General features: G+C 40.1%; 1 protein-coding gene across 2 annotated transcripts in view; it reads left to right on the top strand.

Annotated features, from left to right (window-relative positions):
• Positions 1-11,291, top strand: part of cttnbp2 (cortactin binding protein 2) — a 92,369-nt gene that overhangs the window by 70,867 nt on the left and 10,211 nt on the right. For both annotated transcript variants that reach the window (XM_073471333.1, XM_073471334.1), the window contains 3 exons: positions 5,533-5,628; positions 9,445-9,524; positions 11,089-11,175. In XM_073471333.1, the coding sequence (XP_073327434.1) occupies positions 5,533-5,628; positions 9,445-9,524; positions 11,089-11,175 (263 nt within the window). The remainder of the gene's footprint in view (positions 1-5,532; positions 5,629-9,444; positions 9,525-11,088; positions 11,176-11,291) is intronic.

Here is an 11,291-nt window from a genome sequence, read left to right as displayed (position 1 = left end):
CACAAAGGACAGATGGAAACAGAGACTTTAGAGATTAGGTACATCTGTCTGTTGATGTTTAAGCTGCTACTATTAGTTTGCTCTGAGCCTTTTCCTGTTTGTGTTCAATCACAGTGGCTACCTGCACCTAAATGTGATAAAGACAAAGATAAGGTGTACCTGGTTGACAATAGTTCCCTCTTGTTGTCTCTCGCTCTGTTTAACTCCATGTTGCCAGCGTGAGTGTAGACTTAACACTCTTCTTGAATTAATGACCATATCATATAAAAGCCTGCCTCAAATTAGAGGCCATCTTGGAGGTCCTTGCTGTTTGTAAACAGCCAGTTGTGTGAAATGTAGGATCACTGATTCATTTGTTTGACTGTGTTTATATAGTTACCTAAAGATTATTGCACCTGTCCAGAAAACCATAACCAGGGTTGCCAGGTCTGTGGTTTTCCACGGAATTGGGCTACTTCTGAAGTGTTGCCGCATCCATAAAGAAAAGGTCTATTTTCATTTCAGCTAAAAACAATCAGCATATCGGCTGTCATATTGGCAATCTCTTAAATCGTTGTTGGATCAGTCTCAAAAATCTCATATCATAAGGCTCTGATGTTGAGTCAAAACCATTGGGAATTTTTTTTTGTCTCAAAATCCCTAAATTATGTATGAAACTGTGTACAGTTATTAACATTACTGACTGGTTTGACCTGTAAAGCCTCTACAATTTAATGTGACGCCGCTTCCCGTATGTTCTACTGAAACAAGATGTGTAGTGTCAGATGAGACGGTGTTTGTTTGGCCGATGGTCAGAGCTTCACACACATGATACCTGTTTTTCTTTGAATTGATGAATATTTAATCGGTTGGTGCATATGTTGCTCCTGGGTCTGTTATTTATTTATTTTTCTGGTGATAAGGTGTCATCAGTGTGTGGTTGGTTCTCCTCAACTAGAGGCTAGATACGGGTTAGAGTTGTGTGTGTGTGTGTGTGTGTGTGTGTGTGTGTGTGTGTGTGTGTGTGTGTGTGTGTGTGTGTGTGTGTGTGTGTGTGTGTGTGTGTGTGTGTGTGTGTGTGTGTGTGTGTGTGTGTGTGTGTGTGTGTGTGTGTGTGTGTGTGTGTGTGTGTGATTTTTTTTTTTTTTGCAGGGCTGTGAGTCCAGACTGATGAAAAGGAAATCGATGTCCTCCGCCTCAAATAGCAGCGTCACCTCCTTCTCTCTCTGCTTCAGTCTTTCCTGTTTGTCTGTCTTTACATCGCCGTGTCACGTTTACATTCTCTCACAATGTTACTGTCTTTTCCACGCAACAAGGAAGGAGACTGGTGTGTGTGTCTGTGCATATGTGTTTTGGGGATATAATGAAAGAAAACAGTCGCACTGGAGGGATGCATAATGGATGAGATGGGGGGGGGTGGAGGGAGGGGAGGAAGATGCCAATTTAGGAGAAAATGTCTGTCTCCTGTGTCAACTAGGATCAAACTGCAGACATCCAGACACTCTTTGGTGTCTGGCTTTGTGTCTGTGTGGCTGCATGCGTGTCTCATTTTCTTCAGCACGTCTGAGGAATGTATAAAATATATGCAGACTGTGTGTTTTGTGTGTGTGTGTGTGTTGCTCATGACGGTATACTTTTCCTGGAAATTTCTTTATTTGATTCATCCAGTTTGATGGTTGCCTGTAGACAGCACTGCTACTTCTTACATGTTTCTACTATTGCTGGAAGAATCGATTATTAGATCAGCAGAAAATTAAGCAACCATTTTGATTTCGACTTGATTGATGATTGATACAACCAGGCAAGTCATTAAGAACTAATTCTTAGTTACAATGGCGGCCTGGAGAAAGGCAAAGGCTCTTAAGGGAAGGGGAGAGGTTAATTGATTAGTCAAATTATTATTCGATTATCAAAAAAGCGCAAATGTAGAAATTTCACTGTAAATGTCATCTACATCTATTCTGATAATCAATTAATCATAAAAAAATATGTAGTTATTCTGCATTAAATTGTCTTCAATTGTCTACACCTTTGTCATAAATTTTGTTAAGTTGTGCACTTACTATATCCCAAATCCACAAGTTTACTCAAGGTAACGGTGCTTTTCATCAGGTCGCTGCTGCTATTTCTAATATAAGGAAGTCAGTGAACGAGACTAAATTTAATGCAAATAAAACTTGAAAACATTACCTCATCTGTGAGCATTTGTGCCTGAGTCACATTAGATACAGATAAACTGAAATAGATCATATTTCCCCTCCAGCTCCAGTCGGCAGTCAACATTACAGTTCATCAACACTTGAAAATGGAGGTCAGCTCAGCGGATTGCTGCTGCAGTCAGGTTGATAAACAGGAGTGAGGATAATTCACTTTTTAATCCCAAAAGCTTCAAAGTAATCTCTGAGCTCTCCTCCCATTGTTCACCTGTCTGATGCTTCCAGATTATCAAATTCGAGACTTTGCTGCTCGTCAGTGTCCCTCATTATAGTAAAATGATACTCTAGGTTTTGGACAGTGGGTTTTGACAGCTGATGAAGCTATTTGTTTTTGGTGTTGTACAGATCAAACGATTCATTGATAATGAAAATAATCATTTGTCACAGCCCTATCTCACTGGTCCAAGATCCTTAATTGTGAATTTTTGCTGGTTTTCTGATCTTCTGTGATTGAACTGTAAGCTGTAAAATGTTGGGTTTTGGACTACTGATTGGAAATTATGGTAATTTTTCACAATCTTCTGCCACTTCATAGAGACAAGGATGCATTAATTATTCTGAGAAATAACATTCTAATCATAATTGAAAATAAAATTTGCGGCTCTGGTTTCTATATGGCTCGTTCTAATCAGAATACAACCAGCAACTTTTGCTCTTAAGGCACCTTTGCTCCAGTTTCTTGTGACAGTGGAGGAAAAGTAGTTCTGTGTAAAACGTTTCATAAAGTTGGATGTTCAATTAGTGAGAAATGCTTCAACTTCTTTAAAGTTAGCTGTTTTTCCTTGGGGTGACACAAAAGTGCAGCAATAGTTTGGTAACTTTTCAGGACAAATGGGGACTTCGACAAAAGCTATATTATTTTTCACCTCGGGAATTTAACCCTGACTTCTGGAAGTTTTTCCGCTCTGCTGCAGAGTGCAGAGCTGCCCCCCTTAAAACTGCTGTAGTGAGTCATCTGTCACTAAACCTCTTACTGAATTGTCAGCCCCTCTGTTGAATTTCCGGATGATTTTCTGTTCCTGTGCTCAGAACATTATTAAAAGAGCTTAAAGTCCTGCAGTATGTGGTGACTCTTTATGAAATGTAATTTTTTATGAGTTGAGAGAGTCGTAGTTGTAACATCCTTCAAAGCAATTAAGATTAATTTAAAGCCCTTCAGTGTTTCCTGCAGATGTTCTGGAAAATAACTACAGTCGTGGTCCAGTACAGGAAGTGAGGGTTGTTTTTGTTTGTTTATAGTGAAGACAAATGATAGAAACAGTGTTGTTCAGCATGTTTCTTGATCTACTGTGACCTGCGAGCAGCAGCAGCAGCAGCAGCAGCTTGTTTGTTTAACATCATCAGAAGTACAACAATGTGAGTTGACTCAGATATTGTTTTTCTGTGGAGGGAATGTTGTGGCCCAAATGAGCTGCATCCTATTAGCATGTGATGTTGACTTTAAAACCCTGTCCACACATACACCGATATTTCCTAAAATGTAGCTTTTTTCATGCTTTTTGGCCTTTTGTTCACATGTAAAAAACATGTCGGCCACTGGAAAATGACCTTTTGGGAAAACTCAACGTATTTCCAAGGTTAGATGGTCAATGTCTGGACGTGCAGTGAAACTGAGATTTTTGGAAATGATGTCACAGGCAGGTCTTATGTAGCATCATTGGAAAATGTGAACTTGGAGTATGTTTTATGTAATTGTGGAGTATTTGAGTTTGTTCCAACAAAATAGTCATTCCGGCACACATTTTTTACCTCTGCATTGATTAATTTATTTTGAAAGGGTTGACGTTTCGGTTACCAAGAACTTTCTCAAGTCCAGAGTAGCAAAAACTTGAGAAAATAAGAAACCCTGGCAGAGGGCTGCAGGGTCTCTGCAGATACTAGACACTAACTCGTCTTGTCTCCTCATTCCAGTCTTCCTCTGTTTGTTTCCATCTTGTTACGTCTTTTACGTTGTTTGGTCTCACTACGTCTGCCTTGCGTGATATTTCACTGATAGGCTGAAACAGTCTTGTGATGAGGAGAAAGTACAGATACTTGTGTTCAAATGTCGGGAGTACAGATACCTGAAAAATCTACTTAAGTAAAGTGATGAAGTGATTGTACTTCATTACTTCCCACCTCTGGGTGCAGCTGTCCTATTCAAGACAGTGTTTGATGCTAACATCAACATTTCAATCATGAGAGACTGGTGAACGAAGTAAAGAGAACTGTTATTACAGCAGATGATATGTGATGAGTCTTGTCAGAAAGTCTTTGGCGCTTAGACTCTACAGGGAGATTTTGTGATCGAGGGGCATCTGCCCTGAGCAGCAGCAAGAAGAAGAATCCCCCTCATGGAGTCCACTAGTGGTGGTGGTGGTGGTGGATGACTCTCCTGAGACAGACAGACTGGGGAAACGATGAAGCTGGTGAATCTGCAAAGACAGGGTGGCGATGGGGAGATGGAGGGCGCACACGAAAAAGCAGCATGAATGAACTAAAGGCAGGAAGACAGTCATGTTTTAAAAGACAGCAGCAAGATGATAGGCTAACAGTGAAGGTGTGCTGCTGTGGTATTGGATGGATGTGCCGGCTGATATGAGCAGCTGATATCAATGGACGGCTGCAGATAATGACAGCAATTATGATTGAGCATGAGCAAGAGGAATGAATGAAAGGATGGTTGAGAAATCAACTAAAGACTGAGCATGTGACAGAGTCGTCTTCCTGTCTGAACTTTCGCTGGAGCTTCTTATGATAATATGGATAAAACATGAAGCCTCATAGGGGAACATGATATAAAACTCCGTCCAGGATCTCATTGTTCTCTCAAACTGTATCCTCTAGTTTCAGATTGGTTCTCTATTTTTGGAATTGTAGGTCAAGGACCTTCTCCACTCTCCAGGAAATGTATTATACATTTTAATTGCTAAAACACCAGTTATGATGCATCTTCTTACACATGATAATGCAGAGAGTATTTGCTCTAATTAGATCCTGTGAGAGAAGCAGTCGTACGGTTTCTCCTGCTTCATGAATAAGAGCAGGAGAATATTTTGTGTATTAATGTTTTATTTCTTTTAGCATTTCCTTCAGGACAGTACATCATTTGCTTTTATGTGTAAATGCAGGCATGGCAGAAATAGAAAGGACATATAAAGATAACATGCAGATGAATTATACATTGCGGTGTGTATAATTTATGCATGCTGTACACTGTATGTGTGTTTGTGTAAGCCGACAGCATCGTTTGGCATTTCATAGTATTTATCGTGTGTGTGTGAACTAATTTACACTTTGTACAATAAGTGTCTGTACAGTCTTTCTATCCTAATGTGTCTCTGCTTTTGTCTTCCAGGAGATACTGAGTGGTTGCCAGGTCAGGAGCTGCCCTTATCCCCATGGGACCTGGTCAGGAAGCCTCTCAGCCAGTGCATCACCATCCGCCTCAAAGGTACAAACCTGGCAACCGAGAGTGTGTGTGTTCATTCTGCAGCACTGAGCCAAAACCAGAATCAGAGCTACAATCACTGAAAACAAATGCCATTTGGTGGATGAAAGGGCCTTACAAATGAGTTTGGATGCATTTGTAGCGTGGGCAGAGATGTACCAGGACCTGCCTACTGAGACACACAGCATGGAGGAACATTAAAGTCAGAACATTTTTAACTATCCAGCATTTTGACTAAATAATAACAATAAGCCTCAGTCTAAACTAACTGTGATTTGTAACTGATGAAATCAACGTCTCTGGACCTGTCACTTTATCCAAAAGTTAATGGGGTCTCTTCTGGGCCAAAACCCATCCTCCATCCAAGTTTCTTGGAAATCCGTTGAGTAGCTTTTATGTAATCCTACTGGCAAACCAGTCAACCAACAATGGTGAAAACATAACCTCCTTAGCAGAAGTAAAAATATGCTTTGATTATTGCACCTCATGTGTTGGGTATTTCAAAACAAAAGTTCTGCATAGATGTAGATGTGCGGTATTTCTTTGCAAAGCTGATCCACAGGCGCATGATACATTCAAAATAGTTCCAAAACCTGCTGCTGTCCAGTACGGAAGCCCTAAAGGGCCATGCATTCTTGCATTTTATTTCCTCCGTTTTCCCGTGATAATGAGTTAATTTGTTTTCTCGAGATCTCGAGTTATTATCTCGAAATAACAACTACCGTTTTCCCGATATAACGGGATAATTTTCTCGAGATCTCGAGATAACTAAACTTTGTTTTCTCGAGATAACGATATAATTAATTTGAGATCTTGAGAAAACAAAATGATAGTGTAGTATATTAAATCATTGCAGGAAACATCATTCAGTGTAGCAATGTCAGAGGAGGAGGAGCATTTTGATCACCGCGTCACAAATCTTTTCAATCAAGGCCTGACACAGGCTGAAATAGCATTATGCCTTGCTATTACAGATAATATACACATTAGTGTACGTAATCTAAAAAGACGGTTAGCAAGGCTTCGGCTATATCGGCGGCGCAATCTAAGTGAGCCTGATGTCGTTAACTACATAGCCGACCAACTACGAGGTCCCGGGTGTCTCCATAATCTCAGGCCTATCATACCACAGTCATTATCTCGAGAAAATTATATCGTTATCTCGGGAAAACAAATGAAATTAACTTGTTATCACGGGAACACGGAGGAAATAAAATGTATGAATGCATGGCCCTTTAGGGCTTCCGTAGTCCAGTATGACATGACACTGTATATGGATGTGGTGGTTTATTACAGGCATTTTTGTGGCTGCGAGGCACATCCAATTGAAAAATGCTCATCACAATTTCCCAGAGTCCAATGCGATGTCTTCAGATTGCTTATTTAGTCCAATCAACAGTCCAAAACCCAAAGACTCTTCATTTACTGTCATAAATGACAAAGAAAAGCAGCAAATCGTCACATTTAATAAGCTGGAACCAGCAAATGTTCTTAAAACAATTCATCGATTATCAAAATAGTTTGCGATTCATTTTCTTTCAATCAATTAATCAACTAATTGTTGCTCTAGTGGCTGTTTATGTCAAAAGATGACTCCCCCATTGTTAATCGTACCTACAAATGGTCTGTTTGTCCAACCAGAGGAAACATCTTCAGTGAGCAAACCAAACCAAATTACTGCAACCGCTCTCTGCTTCCATACCTGATAATGACACACTGGAGCTACACTACACAGTTTTATCTGTAAAAATCATCTGTTTATACATGATATTATGGTGTCCAGGGATAAAGGAATCGGCCTTTTTTGATAATGAAATATCTCTGAAATGAAAATCATCTTTGTTTCACACCATGTTTAAAGACATAACTGGGAGCAGTACAGGGCCGGAGACAGCAGCAGAATGGTTCCTCAGACACCTCTGTTAATGATTATAGATGAGTCACAGCGGCAGCCCTGAGCAGCAGACTGTCTCGCTCTACAGATATTGGAATAATCTTTCTTAGTGTCTGCCGCAGCTTTGCTTTCGCTGCCTCCGTTCCTTGAATTACTTTATCTAGTGCATTTCTCGTCTCAGTGAGTCAGGAGAAATAAGACTGAACAATAGTCTGGCACTGTTAAAATCACGGTGGGCAGCAGCCAAGCTCTCCATCTCTCTCCGCCTCCTCGCTTCACTCCTTCATCAGTTAATTTCCTTTTCTGCCTCTCTCTGCATCTTTTCTCCGTATCTGCCTTCGTCCTCATCTTCCTGGCCATCCTCAGGTCCATGTGAACCTCACTGTCGATCCGCCCATCGGCGCTGTTATGGCGTTGAGCCAGGAAACATACAGCATTTCAGTTTTCACCCACTGCTTTTTCAACTGTCTGTCACTCAGAGTTCACAGGCTTCAGCCGGAAAAAGGCTATACTGAAAACTACAGATGGACAACATATTACAGGAAAAACCCTCATCATTTAGTGGAAAACCTGACAAATGCATATGCTTTCATACAAGACGCAAGGATTGATAATTGCATCAGATTTCCCAGAAAGGAACAAACTTTAAATTCACATGAAGGCTCTGGAAAAAAAAATGTAATGCAGCTCTATTATAGGTAAAAAGGAGACCGTATTCATTCACCTCCAATTAATTCATTCAGAGAATCTTTTTTTTTTGTATGCAGCAGCATGGAAAAATGTTCAATAGGTCTATTAGTAAACATACAATTCGACATATAATGTGAATAAAGTTTTTCTTTTAAATCTACTGCTTATAGACTCAACACTAGTTTGACTAATCTCAAACTGTCTCAGAGCTTTGTCTTAATTCCCCCATAATTAGTGAAATAATAACACACTTCCTACTAGAAAACTTTCCAGGAAATTACAGACCTGTCAAATAAAACATTGCCATTAACTATATTAAGGTGGACTTTCTTTAAAGTATAAGTATAAAGTTGTCAGGTTGTTGAAACTGGAGGGACAAATGTGATCAAATTGCTGCTTGTCTGGAGAGTTGACGAGCACTGATGGTAGGAGATGGAACAGTGGCGTCCCGACAAGCTGATGTGCGTCAGGCCATGATGACACATTTCAAGGAGCTGTAGGCGTGCGGGCTAAACATAGAAAACAATGGATGTTTCGACGCACATGAGACATGTTGGGTGTGTTCTTTCTCTTGAAAATCTGTCTGAAAATCTTATTTTACTTAAAAGAACAGCTTTTCCCCCCTGGTGGTAATATTTATGCCGCTGCTGTAAACAGTATTTACATCTGAAGAAAGTGAACACATCATATTGTCGTGGAAGATTTTGAGGCAGAAGTGAAATTATTGATGTCTCAAACTGATGTTTATCACTGTGTCCAATATGATTGTGAAAGCTTTTAGAATTAATGTTTGGAAATGTTTCTCTGAGGGTCTAAATAATGTAATTATAATGTAATGAGTAATCAGTGAGTGAGGATGAGTAAGTGTTTTTGATTCAGTGTGTATTTTTCAGGAAATTAATTCATCCTACTCACTGATATAAAGCATTAAGAGCTATTAAGTGAGTAAATAGCCACACTGAGCGCTCACTCTGCTATAATTAATTGACAATAGAGCTCACATTTTCTGTATCTGGGGCCTTCGGCTAAAAGCACAGCTGTTGAATGTCATCGAACCTGTGGCGTTTAAGTTTCAGGACAGTCTAACTTACAAGGGCACCTTGAGATTTTGCAGCTGTGTGATGTAACCGGAGGGTTGAAGCTCACTGTTGTCGCCTGCTGACACTGAGCATGTAAACCTGAGCGGATTTGGGGATTTATTGTGTGAATTTTGTGCGTGTGTGTGTTTTTGACAGGCCTGTCTGAGTCGTGTCTCGATGAGCTGGCTCTGGAATACCTCTTCCCCCTGCCGCTGCTGCACAACTGCGTCCGCCTGGTACTAACGCACACACTCATGCAAACACACACAAAGGACTGCGAGGGATTGAGGGATTAGATGAGTAAGACGTCAGAAAATAGGGGAGGAAGCTCGAAGACTGCAGCAGGAAAATGGTAAAGAAAGGCAGAGGAGAGAGAGATGAAGTGACGGACAGATTAAAGGAAGGAAACGGAGAAAGAGAGGATTCAAGTGCTCACTATTCTCTAACAGCTACACTGCCCCCTGCTGGCTGACGATGTAAGAGCTGAAGGGAATAAAGGCAAGAGTCTGTCTTCACGAATTAACATTTTAAAAGAGCAATAAAACACATGACAGCACATGTAGATAAAGGAAACATCAATGAGAGAACACACAAAGAAACTCAGCCGAGATTTAATCCAGCAGCATCTGTTAATGTCTGAAGTCTTCATGACTGATTTACATTTTTGACAGTAAGTTGATGCTCTAATCCACAGAGACCTGAGTGTGACAGTGAGAAATGTTTCACAGCTTAGATCATCGCTGTCGCACGTGACTGACTTAACATAGTTTGGGCTGCAACTGTTGTATTATAGATGAATCCATGTATTATTTTCCATTTTAATCAATCATTTCATCCATAAAATGTCACAATGTCACAATTAATGAACCTCATACTTCATGCTCAATGTTATGTTCAGTTTGATCTATAGTGAAGTATATAAAGGAGGAAAATTAGCGGCAGTTTTTCTTTGTGAAGCTGTAACCCAACATTTTTTTGTTCTTAGCGATGTTTGAACTGATGGTTTCAGTGAGGACAATGTGTGAGGTTAAAAAGACATATCAGTGTGTTAGTAAGTCTGTTATTTTGTAAGCTAATTTTAACATTATGTAGGCAACATAGACAGAAAACAATTAATTCTCCCTGTAAAAGTGGAATGTAGAAGACATGGCCAGAATATTACTTTAAAACATCAAAATGAAGAAGGAATCGGTGGTTTGAGGTTGTGTCAAAGACGTCTATTTACTGTGATGCAGAGGTGGCTACTGATAGTGAGCTAGCCAGCATTCCTGTCTCCTCATTTTAGTTAACAAAATGAACTCACAAAAGGAAAAGAAAATATTTTTACACCTTTTGAATTCAGGTTTCTCCCATTTTTTTGGAAATAAGAAAAGCTTATTATTTCCCTGTTAACTTATCAAAATATTCTTACACAACACCAAAACTCCCCTCATACTCCGAGCCAGTCAGCTAATGGGATAACTAGCTGCACGGCTAACTGAGCTAACTAGCTACAGCAGCTGGTAGCTACAGTAAAAAGTATCGTGAGCAACAGTTGGCTCATATAATCCACCTTTAATACAGCTTCTCATTTAGTTTCTTGTTCATTCATGATCACACATTACATTTTAGTTTAAACCTTAACCAGAGTGCAGCAGTATAAAGTCATCAGCAGTACATGCAGTCTGCAGGAAGTATGAAATATGGAATAAGGTAGTAATGATGTCCAACACTGCTAAAGAGGGTTAATGTGAAGGCAAAGCTGTTCATTAACACAAATTCTCAGTGTTAACATCCACCTGCTTTCCTCTCTGTGTCCAGGTAGAACAGTATGGAAACCTCATCTTTCACGGGCTTCAGGGCAGCTGTCAGGAGTACATCGCCAACCTGGTTGCTCGCTGCATCAAGGTACGTCCAACAACACTGAGCCTGAAAGCTACAACCTCTTATGACGGATCATGATATGCGCATTGATTAAAGGCAATAATTCATCTCAAAATGCAACTTTGACATAACAGCGAGCA

The sequence above is a fragment of the Pagrus major genome, chromosome 8, assembly GCF_040436345.1.
Source record: "Pagrus major chromosome 8, Pma_NU_1.0".
Lineage (NCBI taxonomy): Eukaryota > Metazoa > Chordata > Actinopteri > Spariformes > Sparidae > Pagrus > Pagrus major.
The sequence above is the reverse complement of the archived record's forward strand: the minus strand, read 5'-3'. Positions and strand labels throughout refer to the sequence as shown.